Source organism: Toxotes jaculatrix, chromosome 3 (genome assembly GCF_017976425.1).
Source record: "Toxotes jaculatrix isolate fToxJac2 chromosome 3, fToxJac2.pri, whole genome shotgun sequence".
Taxonomy (NCBI): domain Eukaryota; kingdom Metazoa; phylum Chordata; class Actinopteri; family Toxotidae; genus Toxotes; species Toxotes jaculatrix.
Genome location: NC_054396.1, coordinates 20,253,661 through 20,275,001, shown reverse-complemented (window position 1 = coordinate 20,275,001; position 21,341 = coordinate 20,253,661). Strand labels below are relative to the sequence as shown.

Sequence of the window (21,341 nt, the reverse complement as noted above, 5' to 3'; positions counted from 1 at the left end):
TGCCCATGAGTGATTTTTATTTTGAAACAGCACTGTTCCTCCTTTCTTCCTTTTTCCTTTCTCTCCTGTCTCCTCCCTTCTTGCCCTATTCTGCAGCTATATCTGTGTGGTTGCCACACTAGAGATATGGATGCTCACATCCGTTTGTCTACAGTGTGTGTGTGTGTGTGTGTTTGTAAGTTGTATTTAGGGTTTCAGCAACCAAGGCTGAGGGACCCAGCCTTCTCACAAGAGGTGCAATTCCCACTACAGGCAACACTTACGTGAATGCACAGATGAACATTCATGAATAAACAAAGGCCAGATTCTGAAAGCAGCACATTAGTGAGTCACACACTTAATGCAAAATTACAAGCACAGAATTAAACAGTGTGCAATGTGTTTTGTGCATGCATAAAGGGTTAAGGTCTGTGAACCAAAAACAAGATGAGGAACAAGCATAAAAAAGAAGACAGATTTAAACTGTTTCATGTGGCATTGATTAATAATGCTACACAGGTTACTATTTTACTGGTTGATATACAGTAAGGTAATTTAGTCCAGTGGTTCTCAACATAGGGGTCAGGATCCTCTAAAAGCACCCTCAGATAAAGCTGGGGGGTTTTAATGAAGAAAAAACAAAGTTCTGCTACACAAATGTGAATTAAATTTTTTGGACTTTTTGGGAGTTTTGTTGTTTTGTGAAATGTTGGATAATCTTACTACTTTAGACCTCATTTCTTTAAATAAAACCATGCATTGTGATGTGTTATAAACTGTCTATTTGGTACCTTTAAGGGCTAGAATGGGTTTGAAATGTGAAGTGTTACAGATAAGATCTGTTGTTTTTTGTACAGCTAAATAATCACAAAAGTATTTTTATTCGTTTTTTATTAGTAATAATATTAGTAATAATACTTTGATCATATGTGTCTTTTTTGAATGTTAAGGCTTTGCATGCAAATTAACGGTTCCCCTGCAGCTCCACAGTGGATCCTGTCCTGAGACCCTAAGGACAGTTAATGGTGGAAACTCTGGTCCTGATATAAAGACTCTCTGCTGATTGTGTTGGTGACGCAGAGCCACTCCTGCTGACTTGTGTAACACTAAAGATTAGACACACACACACACACAAATACTGGACACACACTGCAAATACACAGAGGAAAGGACTAGATGTGTCTGTGAGTGTAAACAGAACAGCGCAGATTAATATAAACTACGGCAGCTGTATACATTACATTCAGACAGCACCACACAGAGCCACAAGCTCATTCTGTGTCTCTCTAACAACTTACAAACACACACATGATCTGCAGCAGCATTCAGAGCCAGAGGTCATGACACCAACTTGTAAAATAGACAGAGCAGCTGATAGACATCTCAGGCTTGGGAGGACCACACTGGAACGGTAAGATGTTGCTTCCAATGTTTTATTCTGCTTTCTTTTATCAAACACTTTTTACACATGTATATTTACTTATGACATAATGATCATTTCTGTAGGTCTGATTGTTGGACAGTTTTTCATTCATGCTCATGGGTTGTTACAGACTATAAAGATTCAGATGGATTCGATTTGTTTAATCAGTGATTGGTGTGCTGTGCAGTGAGGTGTCACTGTATTTTTATTCCACAACATACAGATATACTTTGTGTGCTTCTCATCAGTGATATGACTGCTAATATACAAACTGTTGTTTGTTCTCCCAAATAACAAACAAACAAAAAAATTTTCTCACACTTATGTTGTATAAATTGGCAAAGTATATCATTTAAGATTGAAACAAAACGAGGGAAGCAAACGTATGGAAAAAAGTGTATAGTGCCATTATTTATTTCATTGAAAGTAGCAATACAGTTGTGTAAGAGTATTCTGTTACAAGTGAGAGTCCTTCAGTTATCCTGAAGAAAAGTTATTGTCCGTTATTGATATATCATTATATATTAAATTTTTTGATTAATACTTGCATCTGTGTTTCATGCAGCATATTAGGGTTTTAAATGTTTCACTCGTTTTAAGTACTTTTTGCAACAGGTAGGTAAACTGACAAATTTCTTGACTGTTAATGGGTCAGTTCACCCAAAACATTTTCTCACTTAGTCTTGGCCTGTATTTTTTTTTTTTCAAGTTTATTTGTTCAGGTTTTGCGACACTTCTGCCTCCACCCCAGTACAATGGAGATAAGTGTAGTTTAATTTCAATCAGGAGAGACTATAAGGAACGAAAGGAATGGGAACGTTTTAAAGAATTTGATGGAATAAACTTTTTGGCCCTTAGGCCCCAGCAGGAAGCTGAGTCCCATGGGAAGCGATCTTGATGATTAGAAGCTTCCCCGCCTGGAACCAAGACACTGGTGGTGGTGATGGGGTGGAGGCAGGTTGTTGAGCGTAGCATCAACTGAAATGACAGCTGAATGACAGCAGAGAAGGAGAGCACATTTAAAGTTTAACAGCTAATGAGTGGTTGTCTAGAGGAGAGTGTGTCGGTTTGAGGTTGGATGGAAGCAGGAGCGAGGTGGTGGAGCTTGGAATTAGTGAGAAACTGAGCCTGACTAAGAAAGCATGTGCAAGGATGTAGTCTTCTTAACTGAACTTTCGCTAAGGTTTATTTGTGGTGCAAACAGCATTGAAAAATGACACTCTGATTCTACAGCCATGCTAGCAGCTCTGTGAAGTGGTGCTTTCAGCTAAATGCTACCTCTTGAATGTTAACCTGTCTTTTGAGAGATTGTGTTCTTGTTGCTGTGAGTGATCCACACAACCCACTGTCGAAAGTTTTCCCAGAGACCATATCGTCGGTAGACAGTAGTTGCAATAGTGAATGTTGACGGTGAGGTCAGTGGATTATTCTCTTCTGGAAAGAGATACAGCTGCTGAAATTTTTAAACATAGTTTTTTGATGCCGTGAGAAACACAAACAACACACCATCACCCTCACTGTTATAGTGAGGTAAGTAGGTAAATGGGAAAACATGATTTTTGTGATTTGGATGCACCAACCTTTAATCAAACCCAGACGGCTAACTGGGTGTGAGGTTCATCCCACATACCAGATGAACTTGCGTTAGAGGTAGTAAACCTTTGACCGTTATGTTAAGTCAAAAGCCCTTAAATTTGCATGGAATATAGTTGATTCAACTGTTGTTAAAACCAAAATGAGCACTCTCTGTGCCCCTCAGTGCCCTCAGTCTCTTGAACATCTAGTTCCCATGCAGCGATATGTAACATTTTCGACGTGATTTATGGTGCCACAAAGTCAGATTTCTCTCTCTGAAGTGTAGAGTCTGTGAGTAATAATTGGCTCAGGTCACTCAGTAGACAGAGGAAGATCAGAGGGTGTATGTTCGTCATCATCGGAGGGAGACTGAGAGGATGACGGATGAATGGAGGGAAAAAAAACACTAATTCAGAGTGTAAAGCATGAGGTTGGCAAGTACACAAAGGGAAACTCGTTTAAACTCTTTAACTGATTGTAAGTGAAACTGGATGTATTACTCTTCTGTAGTATTTAATCGACATTTTTAATTGCGATCATAGTATGAATTTGAATGTAAGTCTATTCTCTGCTATTTCCGTGCGGTACTTCTCTATCTTTATGAAACTGAATGTTGCTTTTGGTGGGAGAAAGGCAACCTAAAGTGACACATGAGATTCATACGTCGTAATGTTACTTCTCTTCATTTTTGTAATATGTTGTGCCATGTCAAAGAGCATGGGAGCATGAGAGTCAGTGTGACCCAGCAGCCAAAGCAGGACAAGCAAGGAGGGAGACTGACAACAGGCAGGGGTTTTCCCCAAGCCACGTTGTAGCACAGCTCTCGCAATACTCTATAAATAAAGACCATTGCTGGATTCAGGACCTGCAACTATAAAAGTGTTTAGGGATGACTTTCACTGTCTTGTCTGATCTCGTACGTTTGTGTGCTCTCCTTTTATGGTGCCTCAATGGACAGAAAACTGACGTTTATTTGGTCAGACATACTCTCGTTCCTGTTCACAAAACACTCAGCTGACGTTTATTACTGGTGAGGCATGTCAGTAAAAATATTTTTGGCTCTGCTGTTAATGTAAGTTACTGATATGATCCTAAGTTTTTATATGTGAGGGTCTGTGCTGTTGATTCAAGCGACCACAGCCGAGTCTGTCACTGCAGTTTTCGTAAATTTTGTTGAAAATTTTGAAATTTTCTTTTCACTTTGTGACTGGTGCAGAAATTCATCTTGAGCAAAAAGAGGGCAAAACATGTTTAAACAATCATAAAAAAAAAATATTTTAAATGTGTGGGTGCACCCTCCTCCCACTACCAAGAACAGCAGTTAACCTATCGGACTGTTGCGGGTGGCTTTCGAGGACAACCTTTGTTTATGTATTTTGGTACGGGTAACTCTGGTGGGTTTCAGTGAAAGACTTTCTCTGTGTAGCTCCCTGATTTGCGGCTGTGGTGGAAAATTCTCATTTGGGATTTGAGTACACATGGCTTGAAAGCCTCGCAGTCAACACTTCATCAGTGAGTCAGGTCAACTAACTCACTTCACACAACGGATGTACACATATACACAAACACACACTCACTCACTGACAAAGACACACACACCAGGCACTCTCTCTCTCTCTCTCTCTCTCTCTCTCTCTCTCTCTCTCTCTCTCTCTCTCTCTCTCTCTCTCTCTCACATACACACACACACACACACAAACTCTGACACAGTTTCAGCCAGCCTAACCAATCAGAGTGAAGTAGAGTAGGTCCCCCAGAAGTGGGTGGGTGCGAGAGATGTTGAAACAGAAGTCTGTCTCAGGGCACACAAACTTTGCGTTGGTGGTTTGGATAACTTTTCTGCTTACTACTACAATCATTTTTCACACTCTCATTGTTTTTTTTTCCTTTTTGTTTGGTTTTTTTTTTGTATTTTTTTAATTGAACTCTGGGGTCTATTAGGGCACAACTTGAGTGTGGAATGGCTGAACTGGTGCGAATCCGTAAGAAACGGCTGCAGATCCCCATCTCTAGGTAAGACAGGGGTTAAGATTAGTACAGTTTAAGTCATAGCACGTTATCTACATGTTCAACCTCTCTTTGATTGCATAAATAAGGCTGGAGGTTTTTAAACAACATGCTACATCTTTGAAATTAACACAGTTAAATACTGATTGATGCAGTTAGGTTGCCTGGATCATTTTCTGATGCAAGAGTAGTTTTCTTGTTTTCAGCAATGGAAAAATGTGACTCACAAATACACCAGTGAACAGTGATGAGTGATAACACATCAGACCTCAGTGTTGTTTTTTTTATTTTGTAACACATTTTATATCTTCACACCTTCAGGTAGTGCAAATAAAAAAGTGAGACATTTAGTCTTACCTTAAAAGCATCCTTTTACACACATAGTTGCCCTTTTTTTCTAGCATTTCATGCTTGCATGTATGCTTTCATGCTAACTCTGACTATAATAAGCAACATGTGAACACTTGTTGCTCCAACTACTTGCTCCAACTACTCATACTCAAGCTTTTGCTGTAGGAGGGAAATGTGCTGCAGAGGTGATGGGTCATGTGGTTTTGTTTTGGTTAACACATTCATGTATTAGTGTCTGCAGGGTTCTGAGCTCTAAACTTTCTTGGATTTTTTTTGGTTTATTTTTTGACAGAAGTTCACACATTTCTTATGCCCTGTTACTTGGTATTTACCGGTGACACTTGGTTTGGTCTACTATAGTAAAATGGCATATAATCTGAATTGGATTTAAGTTTTTTTCTACACAAGCTAGAGATATATTTTAAGATTTGCGCTGACAAAGCTGATACCATTCAAACTCTTCTACACTACTGTACTGATATGCTCTTAGTAAGGATGACACTATTCAGTGTGTAGATTCAACAAAGTCTGAGCCAAAGAGAGATTTGTCATTTGTCTCTATAAACAAAGTTTCTCAAGAGCACTTGACGAGTAATTTCCTGTAAACGTCCTGTCAGAGGCTCTTCTACTGGTAACAGTTGAAACAAAAAAGACTGTGTTATCACGAAAGATTACTTGAGATTGAAAGTGAGCGGTGGTATTCAGATGCATGCTATTTTTATGACTCGACAGCTTTTGAAAGCCCTTGCCAGCGTGATAAACACTTGAAAAGCTGTGAGCATCTCATCCCCAGGAGTTGGCTCCACAGCATGGCCTGACGCAGTTTGAACACAATCGTTCTGGTCACGGCACCATATGGGCAGCCCACCAAAATTATCTGTGGCACAAATGTGTTATCGTATGAAGTAAAGCTTTCTTTCAAACGGCCAGAGAAAAGAAAATCCTATCAAAGCAGAAAGATTCCAGTTCTATAAACTGAGGGTGAGATTTTTCATCAGACGTTGTATTAAACTGTGAAAGCTTTTGGATTTATTACTGAGATGAGATTACATTAACACACTGCAGGTGGGTTACATTATAGGTGATGTGCTCCAAGCATTTGCTTTTTATTATACTGCAGGAGATTAATGCATTTCCATCAGTTCTCTTTTGTAATTAGATTAAAAGTTTCAAAACCAAGAGTGAGCAACATGTTCTCAGACGAGATCAGAATGTGGCACAACACTTAAAAACTCAAAAACATAATTCTTCACAGAGCCCACTTTGACAGAATGTGAGTTACATAAGACCCTAACCATGGGAAGTTTTCCTCTCATGGAAAATTTGGCACTAATGATGCCCTTTTGCCACTGGCTTTCTTTGGACAGCTTGGCATTTAAAAATGCTTCCAAAAAACGTTCTCTGTTCACGAGGAAATTTCTCAACCTGTTGTCAAAGCACTACTCCGACCTTGCTTCACTCACTGTGATTTCAATTTACAGAGCCGTGTTTACAGGGCTTCTATCACACAAAGCCCCCATTTTGTTCAAAATGACCTTTCTTCCGTAGCTATAACTTTTATTGCTGTACCCAGTGTGATTTAATGTGAAGACTTTGATGCCAAACTGCTGTAACCTCCAACCATTTCCACACTAATATTGCCTCTCAGTGATTGCAGTTTTGAGAGGTGAAACAGCTTCCCAGTGCTTTCAAAAAAGGCATCTTTCATTTTGTTTTGTTGTGATCACAGCCAAATAAATGATTTTGTTTCCTTACAGGCTGAGGAGCACCCTGAAGCAGCTGGAGGAGACAGATGTCGACTTTGAAGAAATCAAAAAGAATCTGGATTTCACAGCGTCGCTACTAGAGGCAGTATACCTCGATGGGACAAGGTAGAATATAAAACGATAACATGCTTTTAAAGACAAAAACTAAGTAGTTGAAAGTTTAGTTTTCATGCCAGCGGCTGCATGTGTTCATGTTCTTTCTTCATGCTTTAAACACGTAATACTGATAATATTCCTCATTACAAGCAGAGCCAGATTTATTGGCATGCACAGGACAATGACTGTATTTGGTCCCAGCCCAAAGTGTTGCAAAAAGATTAGATTATGCAAGATTAGAACTTTACTTTTGATTTATATGAAGGAAATATATTTCTCAAAAAAATAATACAATTGTTGACTGCTACCCTTTGCCTAGGACTATTAGATAGTTTGAGAGGTTTTTTTGGAAATATACTTTTTCGCTTTCTGAGAGAGATTTAGATGAGGGAATTGACACTACTCTCACTTGTGTATGGTAAATATGAAGCTACAGATGGCAGCTGGTTAGCTTAGCTTAGCACAAAGACTGAAAATGGGGAAGCCACACTAGCTGCTTGGCTCTGTAGAAGCGGAAGAAAACCTGCCTACCAACACCCCAAAGCTCTCTGTTAACATGTTATATCTTGTTTTCTTAATCCACACAAACACTGAAGTGTGAACATTTGTGCTGCTGTATAGAATGATTTACAATGATGTCTGGTAAACTTCCATTACAGTATGCAAAGATATATCCCACTGAAGAAATCTGAAAGACCTAGACAATTATCATTTAGTGGTTTCATCCAGCTTTTCTCATTGTCTCTCTCAGGCAGTGTCTGGAGTCTGAAGACGATCTTCAGCAGCTACAGTCAGACGGGGTGCCTTCAGAGGTCACTGACTGGCTGGCGTCCACCTTCACCCAGAGGGTTCGACGGTCTGTACGACGCTCAGATGAGAAGCCAAAGTTCCGCAGCATCGTCCATGCAGTGCAAGCTGGGATATTTGTGGAGAGGTATAACAATACATTTGCTCATTTTATCACATTTCAGGATCATAAAATGGTTAATGTTATGATAGGGGATTTTTGGGACAAACACTCAACAAATCCTGTGTAATTCTGTTAGGATGTTGAATAGTTGCAGTAACAGTGCAGTTGCTGTAGAAAAGCTACAGAAGCAATATACAGTGATATGTTTTCTTTAAGACACCTAAATACAGTAATATAAGGAAACGATCATCTCATACCATAAAACTCCCATTGTAAATGACTGATTTCAACATTTGTACTATAACTCTAGTATAAGCTCACACAGTGTTGTTACTGTTACACCCACAGAAAACACAGACAGCTGCACTGCACTGTGAAACATTAACCTCCTTTTCTCTTTAAAACATCCTTCCAAAGGGGACAGGGACTTTGGAGGATTTATATAAACAGCTCCTGAGTTGAGTTCACTGCACAGTGTCAACATTTGAACTTTAACTGAACTCAACATAAACATTGCATTATTCCAGGATGTTCAAGAGGGCCTACACGGCAGCCATGCCAGACCAACCTGCAGCCGTCGTAAACTGCCTCAGGGTAAGCCCCTACTAATCATAAATCTCACACCGCGTTGTGTGTTTGTGCAATAAATCTGACATCACAAAAGAGATAGTATACACAGTACAAGTATGCATCAATAATGCACTCACGTTCCTCTCTGTCTTCTCAGGATGTTGACCGCTGGAGCTTTGACGTGTTTGCTCTGAATTCAGCCAGCTCCGATCACGCACTACAGACTCTTTTCTTTGAGCTGATCACCAGATATGAACTCAACAGCCGTTTTAAGGTCTTTTACAGAATATACAACATATACATACAATATGTTATTATAGATACTGAATAATGTAAATACTTTGGATGGCAGATCTTGTGTAATCATTTCTGCCCTTGAAGACTTTACTTTTGTGGAAAACTTGTGTTGTAATTTGCAGATATAATCAGCCATATGGGTTTTATTATCAATTAGTGGTGTTTGAAGAAACAGTGGGTTGCCAAATTATGTGTGCAAATTTACACAAACTCTTGAACCTTGGATTTTTACACACAGTTGTAATGATTATGTAATGCGTTTTGCAGATCCCCATCTCGTGCTTGACAGAGTTCCTGACTGCAGTGGAGAGAGGATACTGCAAATACAACAACCCCTACCACAGCCACGTTCATGCTGCTGATGTGACTCAGACACTGCACTGCCTGCTGCTGCGCTCTGGACTCGTGGTACGCTGAACTCACCTGAATACTTTCTTAGTATTATTGTAGCTCATGTGCATCACATTTTTTAAAGGATAAGGCTGGTGTTTTTCTAACTTTTCTCAGAGTCAGCAAATCTTATGAAAAGATCAAAATCAACAATGTTAGTTTTTCTCTCATTGTTTTCCAACCTCCCTAACCTGTCTGTGACCCTTAGCCCCAAGGCCATTTGTTCCTACTGAACATCTAAATCTTTAAAACATTAAGGTAACAAATATATTGGCCGTTCTTTAAAAAGCTATGTAATTCCCTCAAAAGTGGGCACTGTAGTTTTAGCAAACATTACTCAACATTTGAGAACTGTCTCCAGCCAGATTACTGCACATTTGTTGTGTGCAATACACTGAACTTTTCCCAGATCAGCACATTTTGTCATTGTCACTGTGAGCATGATGACATTCTTGTGTTTGTCTTTAGCTCAAAGCACCGCTGTGTCTAGGTGCAGTCTCACAGAGTTGTTAGCAGGGCTGTGACTGGGTCTGACCAAAAATGAGCGACTGATTCCTGTGAGTTGGATTCATATCAAGTCTGCAAAGACAAAGTTTAGCTTTAAGCAGTGCAAGTGATGACTGACTGAATCATGTCTTCCTCTTGTGGCTTACCATGGCTCATTACAGAAAACCTGTACAAACCAATATACTTCACTATACTCTGCTACCACTGATACCCCATCTCTTACGACTTGCTGCCCTCAGCACTTCCGGTACACAATGTACTGCGGCCTGTACACCAAAGAATGCCCAGGGGGCCACTTAGAAGCTTTGGGACTTGCTGGATTCATTCATGTACCAAAATCAGACAGTAGACTCAATGCTTGTTTTCCTGTTAGCTTGTTAGCGTGTGGACATTTCTCCTTACTCTTGAGTTGTGGAGTTTTGCTTATTTACTGTGAAAGTAGACTCTAAGTCTAATTTTTGCACAACAGAAGTCATGGCCGATGGTACATAGGAATACGCTACTACATCAGGCCCCTATGCATGCAATATTTGTTAGTAGGATTTGTTGATGATATCAAAAATACAGCAGCCTTATCTTTTAAGTCCAAGGGATTCACTCTGTTTTTAAAGAAAAGGATCAGTCGCTCGTTCCTTGACTGAACATCTCTGACTAACTCATGACTTTGAGATGTTGCCCCTCTACAGCATATGAGTGTCTGTTCCCATGTCACAATACAAGCATTACCATAAAAACTAATATGTTCACTGTATAATATGTACAATCTGCCACACATACAGCATATTTTTATGTTAATTTGTTTTGGATTTTGTGTCTGTAAAGCACTGGCTGACAGAGCTTGAGGTGATGGCGTCGCTATTTGCTGCAGCCATTCATGACTACGAGCACACGGGAACCACAAACAACTTTCACATCCACACAAAGTAAGCTCTTTTTCTGAAACATACTTTATTAACCATGTCTTATAAAACATCAGCTATATATACGCCGCATCCTGTTGTGAAACTGTAGAAAAGTAAGAGATGTCAGGCGATGTAGAAATAGTAAGGTAGTATTTCTTACTGGCCTTTGTGCAGTTTTAGAAAGACAGAGAAAGAGAAAGAGCCCTCTAAAGCAAACACATCTTCATGGAGGGAACACTGTATTTTTAGATGTTGATTTTCCACATAGGAGGGCTGAAGAACGCGGTCTCTTGGCACCCATCATCATCATCATGCTTTATTTTGGGAATAAAGCACAAAGATGCCTGTCCACAATGAGAGAACATCTTAGTTTCAGAATCTAAACGGCATGTACCTTCAAGTCACATTCTACCCAAATGATATCTTAGAACGCTGTCAAACACTCAACTCCTGTAGGCTTGAAATACTGACTGTTGGGACTTTGTTGCTTGAATTTACAGTATGTTGGTTACAACTAAAGTTTCACAATGGGGGAAAAAAATATCAAAAATGTCAGTAGAAAACTCTGTGGGGACTACAGGGCACTTCTCCACTGTCCACCTGTATGCTCCAAACACTTAATGTAGACAGCTTCATATTGTGCAGTATTTGGATCCTCAAAGTTCTGAAGCTCAGTCTGAGACTGTGGATAAACCTACAGGACTCAACTGGATGGCATTTGTCCACAAAAAAGGGGAAGATAAAAAAGACAAAAAGTCTGTATTGTAGTGTTTTTTATGTATGTTTTGGTATGTTCTAACACTTTATTTTATGAGTACTGTAGTTTCCCATAATCTCCTAAAAAGGAGCTGATAAGCGACTTTAAATTCACACGAATGTTCCTCAAAAAGACCCAGTGTATTTTGGTAATAATTATAGGATAAAAGGGGGCAGTGTTCCGATTTACTCATTACTTACAATTAATTGCTGCTGTAAATCACAGTCAGTGCACAGCAGCTGCGTTTAACTTGCAAAAGTTTTAAATTGTTTACAGGCAAGCAGGTGATTTCTTTAAAAAAGAAGCAGAAAGTTTACAATAACAAATAAATTGTGAATGAATATTTATTTTTAATTTGAACAGAGTGGTTCAAGGAAATTCCCATGTGGAAATCAACAACTCTTTGCAAACTCAACACAGTTAATAGTTACAGTGAACTGGATGTGTTACAATGAGATGTGGAGCCCACAGCTATAATAAGAGCTTTTTAATAAGGTGCAGCAACTTTATGTTTCAGCATAAAGTGTGTCTTCTTCAAGCAGAGGGAGTGGCAGTGTAGAGGTTACCACTGACTACCACTGCATATGTATATATACATCATAAAAACTTAATAGAAACCATCAAATTTCCTGTAAAACAAGATAGATTACCTTCATTTTGTCCATGTGTTTCAGCTGTGTTTAATGTTTAAATAAAACAGCTTTGTGAGTATTTATTCCAAATAACTCCCAACCAAGAGGAGGTGGGGTCTTTTCAGTACCTCAGGATTTCAATACACCATTCACCACAGTAGAGTAAAATATCTGTTTCAGAACACTGCCTCTATTTTCACTATAATTAGTACCAAATTACACACTTTCTACCAGGAAGCTTCCTTCCTAGGAAATTAATAGGAAATTATGGACCCATAAAATCAAGTGCTAACTATTTTTTTTCCCACCATGAAATCTTGTCACTATTAGAGCTCTTTGTAACCAACATGGAACCAAGCTGACCACGGCCACTGCAACTACAAACTTTTTCTGCTGCCAGAAGACATTTCAACGCACAACTGAATGTTGCCTTTGAAGCCATTTTCACAAGAGTTTTACTCATTGTTTTGTTTAACTGTGCATGATGGCTGGAGCTTCAAAATAATCACTAATTGGAAAACTTTTCACAGGGCACTTTGTTACCCATTTTTTACAGCCTAATGAAGTAGATTATGCAAATGAGTGAACAAAGGATGCCTGATTGAGAAATTGGTTAATTAACTCACTGTACTGGGTCATTAATACCCGCTCTGTGCCGGTTTTTAAAACATCCCACTCCCTCTCAGACACTGTTAAATTCATCGTTATAGACCTGCAGTGATAGCGCTTAAATTACTCCCTGAGGACTCTTCTTTTATCATATTCTCACCTCTTCCACCACACACTATTACAGTGCAGCACAATGGCACTTTCATGCACACTCACATTTTATAACCTACCCATCTGCTTGTGTCTTTCCTGCTATGTCCCAATCATCTCTCTCTCTTGCTTTCTCACTCTCTGTCTGCTTTCCAGGTCTGAGTTTGCACTGATCTACAACGACCGGTCGGTACAGGAAAGCCACCACCTGAGTGCAGCATTTCGGCTCCTGCAGGACGACCAAATGAACATCTTCATTAATTTGACACGAGAGGAGTGGATGTAAGAGGATTTCTAATGTCTAAAATACATGAAAACAGGTTCAGCATTCAAATACAATAGGAAACAATAGCTAATTTAAAGTTTAAATGGAAAATTGAATGTAGACCCAAAAAAAAGGTTTTGTTCTTTGTTTTTCTGTTTAAATGAAGTTGGTCATGATATAATTTCAAGGAATTTCCAACACGGCAGTGAACAGACTTCTAAATAAATGCTGTATTTTTCACTAGTGATCAAACAATCACAGGAAGAGACAAATCCATTGCAGAAGAGGCAGAGATAAAGGCTAACTCGTCTCCACCAACAGTCGCAGTTTGTACAAAGGGCATGCACAGCTCTTTTGATGGAAAAACCCAACCTCTCTCTCCACCTACATAACTTCACAGCTGAATGTAATAAGTTGTCGAGAGTTCTGAGAAATAACTGACTGAAATAGAAAGAGATGAGAACCTTTCAGAAGGTGTACAACAAACACCAAGAACACTTTTCTGCAGGCAACACAGATTAAAGATATCTGACAAAAACGTTTATTGCACTAGCAACGGTAGAATGTTTCTTGTTATGGACACTGGCAGAGGAAGACACCATGAGAATTATTATCTTTCCAGCATGAATTTAAAATATATTTTCCTTGTTGACAGTAAATCCCATAAAAAAAGACAAAACAAACAAAGCATTAATCCTGCCTATAAGTATTGTTTGTGTAGGTTAAATCTGATATGTCAGTAGCTTTTTTAGAGCTCCATTTTTTTTCTGAAATCTATTAAAACACATCAGTGGGCACACAGGCATTTTAGTTTTAGTCATTCCCACCCACACCATACTGTAAAAACTCAATGGAGCACCAAATGTGTATTAATCTGCAGCTGAAAATAGTCCTTACCAAACACAGTTTCTTCCCATTTGAGTAACTTCTGCTAAAAACAGCAGTGCCCAGCTGTTCAAGTAACATATTTAGCCTTTTTTTATTTTTATTGCAACTATACCTCTGTTAACTCTTTTTAAAGCTTTACTTTGTCAGTAGGAAAGAATAGGCTTGGGGCTGAGTATCACAAACAGTGTAGGGAGGTCAGAACACAGAGACACAGACAAACATAAAGTACTATTGGTTTTGGTATTTTCATACCATGTGTTGACAATAAGAAAATACAGAATGACACAACTACAGATTTTTTTAACGATTATTTCATGGAAATTTGGACAGCTGGTTTGACATATTGGCATCGATGGGGGGACAAAAACATGTCTGTCTGGCATGAAGTATGTGAGACTTTCAAAGGCTGCTCCTCCAGCCAAACCTCCCGATAAAATATTTCCTTTATGAATCAATAAAGGATCACATTACTATTACTGGTTAGTGACTCATTCACTAATCAGCAGTGGAACAGTTAATGCGTCTCATGTGCTTCCACTGTCAGATATGTGACTGTCAGTGAGCTAAAACTGTCACGTTATTATAGTGCTGTGATGAAGAATTCACTTTAACAAAGTCAAAAGTAGACTATGATTAATGGTTATTGATCATGACATTAAACTAAATGACTATAGACTAAATAAACTTTCTATATATCCTTGTGAGCATAAACAGCCCTTGTCTTCACGGGAGTACAGTTTGTGATGGGAAAATATAAATATAAAATTACTGTATATACAGTAATGGAAGTTATGGTATGGAAGTTATGGAAGCTGGTGCTTCATATATCATAGATAAAGTGTGTGACCGTGTTATTCATGGAAGAGCTCTGCAGATATCACCAAAGATAAACACCAGCAGCATACTGTAATGGGCTTTTCTAGCAGTCAGTGTTACCATGGGAACAAGAAAATCCATCAGGAAATCTAAAAAGGTTTCAACCCCACTGAGTCTTCTTGCCTGTTTTACTCTATATAGCTCCTTCCCATTACGAAAGGTCAACTAGTAAACTGTGTGTCTTTGTGTGTGTTTTTGTTTATAGGGAGCTGCGATCACTGGTTATAGAGATGGTGTTGTCCACAGACATGTCTTCCCACCTACTCCAAGTCAAAGCCATGAAATCCTGTCTACAGCAACAAGAGCGGTAAGGCTAATGGACTGTGTGTGTGTGTGTTGAATAATCAAAAGGTCACAAAATGAATGTTCAGGTTCAGCTGATCAAAATGCCCTGCACAAACAGGCAGACAGGAAAATTACTGTCACACTGGCTGGTGTCAAGTCTACTTTTCAGACACGCCTGGGGGCACAATAGCGCAACAGCAAAAACAAAAAGTGCATTATGTGTTCTCCAACAGGATTGACAAGCCCAAGGCACTGTCTTTGTTACTCCACACGGCTGACATAAGCCATCCATCTAAGCCCTGGGCCCTGCACTCTCGCTGGACCAAAGCCCTGATGGAGGAGTTTTTTAGGCAGGTAGGAACTCTAATAGACCTGAGCCGTCAATGTTACTGTCTCTTCTCTTCTCTTCTGTTCTCTTCTCATCCAATGAGTCAAACACAACAGGAAATACATTAGAACGCTATAATGCATGATCGTTCGTCTTGGCTGAAGGAGTAGTTCAACACATTTATTCGCTTCCTTGCAGAGAGTTAGATGAGAAAACTGATACCTCTCTCATGTCGGTGCAGTAAATATGTAGCTGGAGTCAGCAGCTGCTTAGCTTAGCTTAGCATAAAGACTGGAAGCAGGGGGAATCAGTTAGCCTGGCTCTGTCCAGCAGTAACAAAATCAACCTAGCAGCATCTCAAAAGCTCACCGATTGATGCTTTACATTGTTTTTCTTTAATTCATATACAAAAAACAAAATGTAAATATGCTGGATCATTTGGACAGACAAGCAGTTTCCCCTTGAGAATCCACATTTCATTACTCTCCACTGGTTCTCTGCTGCTGCCGGCATGAAGTTCAAGTCACAAATGAATGACGAGTAGTCCCTTGGTGGTGGAATGAGTTATCTCCCTTGATTCAGTCAGCAGAATCTCTTTCTGTCTTCAGAAATCACATTAACTTCCTCTTGTGATAGCACTTGCTCGTCTAATATACTCCTTATCTCATGCACTCATCTGACTTCATGCACCTGTGGCACTTGGCTTAGGTAGAAGGTGAAACTGAGAGTGGAGGCACTTATTCTGAAAGGCTCCTCCTTCATCTAATGTGGCTTGGATTGTGCCTCATTTGTGTTTCGCTTTAGTCAAAATCTTCAGGCAAGCATAAATAATCTCCTAGTCCCGTTTCCAGGCTTTAGGCTAAGATAAGCTAAGCTTTACCGTTGAGGTAAGAGTGTTGTATTAATGTTCTCACAGAACTCTTAGCAAGAAAGTGAATAAGTTTATATCAAGATCATCAAAATGCTGAACTATTCCTTTAAGTGTAAAGGGTGTAGTAGTGTCTCCTGCCTACTTATAAAGTCTCATCTTCATTTTTATCGCTGTCATGTAGAACTAATAAATTATCAAGCAATGATGGCATGGAGTTCTGTTTTTTTGACAGCAAGGAGCAGTAAAATGTTTTAATAAAATGTAAGTTCTATTTACAGCACGTAGGTAATAGAGTAGCAAAATCAAGGACTTGTTTTTTATTTGTGGTTAAGTGATAAGTTGCTTTTTTAATTAAGAGGGAATAATAGTTTGCTTTTGCTTAATTCTCTGCCATATGGTGTGGTTGTTTTTGTCTAACTTCATGTAAGTACAGTATAATTTTATGTAATTCAAATTGTTTTGGTTTTGTATTTAAAAGCAAAATGGAAAAAAAAAGACCTCTCTTCTCTTCTCGAGAAAAACAGCATTTAGACCATCATGTAGGGACATATGAGAAAATATGAGTGAAATATGAATAAATAATTACAGGAATAACAGAATAACAGACAGGCTTTTGTGTTACTTTGTTGTTTTTGTTGTATTATTGATACTTACTGTGAGTATGGATGTCAGATCTTAGCTGTAACATTTTCACTGAAGTATTGTAAAGAGAAGAGAATTCTCTTCTCTTCAGATACGGTATGTTCAGATCACTTCTACTCTGTTCTCTGCCGTTCTTTCATGCCCTACTTACTTCTGTTCTTATCTGGTTTGATCTCTTATTATCTCAGCATGATTGATATTGAGTCAAAAGGTGGACACCTAATAACAGCTTTGCAAATTACTCATCAGTATCTGAACAAGAGCGGGAAACCTTCAAAGAGGTTTATTACGTCGGAGCTAAAGAGAACGACATAAATAGCGCCTTAGGAATGAGACAGAGACAGTGAGAGAGAAGAAATTCTCTTTGAAAAGTTCATTGAACATGCACTTCTGTTGTTGCAGTCAGACCAAATCTTAGAAGCTCAGATTTTATTCAAGATTTAAATCTGGAAAACATCCACCGAGCACCAACCATTTGATGTTACTGAAAGGATGGCGTTTGTTCAAAGGTCATTCTTATCCGTGTAAAGGGAATTTGACTAAGCAATTTTACTGTATGAGATAAAATTGACTGTAAGCGATAGAAATCAGTTTGTTATTATATGCATTGTGTTAGAAAGGACTGGGAATTGAAATATTATGATAATTATGTATAAAATTAATGGAAATTATTTATTTGATGTTTGGATTGTGGACTCATATTTTGAAACTTGATTGAACTTGAACTAACTTTTTCAAGTTAGTAAGATTGTTATTTCTGAATTTGGGAATTTAAGGTCAAGCTGTTTTTTTGGAGGGGTTTTTTGGCTCTTTGCTTTTTTTTTTTTTTTTTTTTTTGTTTTGTTTTTGTTTTTTTGGCTTTTGATTGATGTTCTGGTGCTTTTGATTTTTTCACTTAGGCTTCATCAGCAGATGGGGCTTGCATACTTTTAAACAAGCTAAGGACTCGCTGCTCAAGGCATTTGTGCCCACATGGTATTGCACCCCAACCATTTGCCCAAAAACAAGAAGTTTTTGTGCATAAACCTGATCAGACTGGTACTAAGACGATGAAGGTCTGCCGATACACTCCTATAGGTTGTATGTGAGGATAGAGACAAATTTGTTATGGTTTGAGAGCTTGTTGTGAGTTACTGTAAGAATAAAACATGTTAATTTCATTTAATTTTACAAAACACTTAAAATATAATTTTAAAGCAAAGGCCTACTGAGCCTTTCTAAATGAAAAAAAGTGGCAGGCATTATGAGACTGGTACTTTGACAAGCCTGAAAAGCCCTTTCAGTGTTTGTTGTGTTACTTAAAGAAACAAACAAAAAAACCCCAAAAGCACATACATGGTTTTCTCTGAACAATCTAAAAGTTTCAGGTTACGAATGTTGGACCAAAATGACCTTTGAGAGGTTATTTTCAGTTAAAGTGTGGGATGCTCTTTAAGATATCTTTTCTCTCTGTCTTTGTGAGGGTGATAGAGAGGCGGAGCTTGGCCTGCCCTTCTCTCCTCTGTGTGATCGAAAAAGCACCCTGGTAGCTGAGTCCCAGATCGGTATGTCTCACAAAACACTTTCCAAAACCTGTTTTTGTCTCAGTGAGGTCTTTTAAAAACAATTTGGTTCCTGTGAAAACATGAATTTGCAGCAAAATGTATTGTACTGAAGCTAAAATTCATGTTTCATAATTATATTTTCTTCTCTTTCTGAAATGAGCTTTATGCGGATCCTTTTAACAGTTCTGTGTCTCAAGATGTGACCTTTCATGCCTTCTTCTTGATATCACCGAACTGCATTTCAGTTTCTTCACTGCTGCAAAAGAAACTGCATGGCAAAATTCACATTTTTTTTTCAGGAGAGAAACATCTTATCTTCACATGCTGATGTTCCAGCATTTACTCTTACAGGTTTCATTGACTTCATTGTGTATCCTACATTCTCTCTGCTGACGGACATGGCTGAAAAGATTGTTATTCCTTTGGTGGAGGAGAATCCAGGGCCACCAGACCCCTGTAACAGGCACAGGTATACATACAGACAAGGCATGTACCCTAGTGATACTTGATGGAATGATATTAAAATTGTTCGTTATGGTACATAAGGAATAAGTATGCGCTGTAAACTGAATGCTCTTGCTAGGAGTCAGATATCTGTCTGTTAAACATGAAGCTACAGCGTTTCCTAGTAAAAAAAAAAAAAAAAAAAAAAGGCTGTGAATCGGGAAACAGCAGTCTGGCTTTGTCAAATAGTAAAAAATCTGCCTACCAGAATCAGCACACTAATGAACTCATTCTGTTTTTTCCTGTACAAAAACATAGTGTAAGGATGAGAATTTGTTATTTTACAGAGGTAATGTGGGGGACTATTTTTTTGGCCAAGACAAGTTCCTGGAGACTTTGCTGGTTTCTTGGCACTGCATTGTGGCAACAACCACAAATTGTTGTTTTTACACACTGGTTTTTGTACAGATAAGATATAATGTGTTAATTAGTGAGCCCATGTTTCTCTGTTTTCAGTCAGCGGTGCTAAGCAGAGCTAACAAGCTTATGGCTGGAGCTTCATATTTATCAAACAGACATGAGAGTAATATCAATCTTCTCATCCAACTTTTGGCAAGAAAGCAAATGATTGAGTTTCCCAAAATGTCAAACATTTTCTTTAAGAGAGATTAACTCTTCAAGTAAACACAGGCATGCTGTAGAGAAACTTACAGTTATATGAACCTCACTGTGTACAAACGAATAAAGAAAGACAAGGAAGAATAGGGTGAAAAATGGAAGTAAAATCCAAGTCCAAGTATGACAGCAATCTGTTATTTGTCAATAGTAATCTTTGGAAGGAGAGCTCCAGAGGTCTGCAGTGGAGTCTCGCTCACATCACAGCTGAGCTGGTGAGCTTCCGCTCCACGTGGACGCGACACACCGAAGACAATAAGCTGAAATGGAAGGAAAGTGGCGCCAATGGTATGAAACACAATCTATTAATTCATTTGCATTGTGAATGCACAGAATATCCTGTGTAAAATGAACGAACAAAGACCTTCGTGGGATCTTAACACACCTTATCACAAAATAATTTCAGGTAGTTTGTGGACAAGAGGAATGAAATCTAAGACCCACATTCATTTTTTTTCATAAGTAGTTTTTCTTACAACATTTTCTACTGTCATCTTTTGTACAGGTTTAATGACTTAAAATGATCACCTATGAAAAGACATTCCCTGCTAACACAGAATAAAAGACCTTTTTCTTTTCTTGTTTTTTTTTTAAGATAAGTGACTGATTTGGCACGGACAAAGCCACTTTGCTCCATAAATGTGCTCAGTCTCCTTGATTTGATTTGTTATCTGCATTCATTTCAGAGTGATCTCATGAGGAGATTAACAGATACAGATATTGTTTCCCTTTCAGCTTAACAAAATTTTCCAATGCCCTTTCCAATGTTCTCAATCCTCCAGGATTTTCAGACCCCAGACTGACAAAAGAACAGAGGTCCAGACAAGAGGAGCTGTCAGAAAAATCCCTGCAGGACCCCACTACAGATACAAACCAGTAGACAGGACTTCATTTGCGATATGTGCTTTTTTTTATAGAATATCTACAAAGGTTAACTGAGGTTAACTTTGTGTCACTGTTTGTAACAAAACCACAATGCCTTCTTATATTATGACTGAGAGGCGGAGGAGGGAGCATGGGAGCGAGCGTAAGGTTAAGATCATCTTCCCAAGGTAAGATGCAGTGTAATCACGGAAATATCCTTGTGTCTTATTTCAAGTGTAGTATACTATGCTAATTTAAATGCAAAGTGTACATGCTGGCCATGTTATACGGTGTAGTCCATGTCATTAATTTAATTTGCCACCTAAACACTTGTAAGGAATACTTTTATAGTTTGAACTGTACACAAATCATTTAACCATGCAATAAACCCTGAAAACACGTTAGTGTTTGGGCTGTTTGGTATTGACTCATCATAAGGCTGGCCTTGTTATGGTGAGAGCTCAATGCCTTGAGGTTTTTCACTGAAACATTTAAAGGACTTGATCAAAGATCTTAATCTTTGATTAAACTGATGCTGCCTGTCTTGCATCATTCCAACAGTTATCATATTCATCTAAAAGTCTACAAAACTGGTTACAGATCCACAACACATCCAGCAGTTGTAAAATATAAATAAATCATGTTCTGCACAAAACTTAGTGCATTTAATTTACCATTTTCATCAAAATACAAACAGTAGTTAAAATACAGTTGCTTTTGGAGCCAAAAAAGTGGAAC

General features: G+C 38.6%; 1 protein-coding gene across 2 annotated transcripts; it reads left to right on the top strand.

The window, feature by feature from the left end:
* The first annotated feature begins 4,762 nt into the window (after positions 1 to 4,762).
* On the top strand, positions 4,763 to 21,003 carry LOC121179647 (calcium/calmodulin-dependent 3',5'-cyclic nucleotide phosphodiesterase 1B-like). 2 transcript variants are annotated; one of them, XR_005893885.1, is made up of 14 exons: positions 4,763 to 4,990; positions 7,093 to 7,206; positions 7,949 to 8,131; positions 8,635 to 8,701; positions 8,835 to 8,951; positions 9,242 to 9,382; positions 10,694 to 10,794; positions 13,078 to 13,203; positions 15,156 to 15,257; positions 15,469 to 15,589; positions 18,539 to 18,620; positions 18,972 to 19,106; positions 19,891 to 20,027; positions 20,522 to 21,003. XR_005893885.1 is itself a non-coding variant. In XM_041034587.1 (14 exons), the coding sequence occupies exons 1-14, from the start codon at positions 4,938 to 4,940 to the stop codon at positions 20,617 to 20,619; spliced, it is 1,560 nt and encodes a 519-aa protein (XP_040890521.1). In that variant the 5' UTR covers positions 4,769 to 4,937; the 3' UTR covers positions 20,620 to 21,003. The 2 variants fall into 2 exon arrangements, 1 of the variants encoding a protein (XP_040890521.1); XM_041034587.1 differs by having other exon boundaries at positions 4,769 to 4,990; positions 18,972 to 19,089.
* The last annotated feature ends 338 nt before the right edge of the window (positions 21,004 to 21,341 follow it).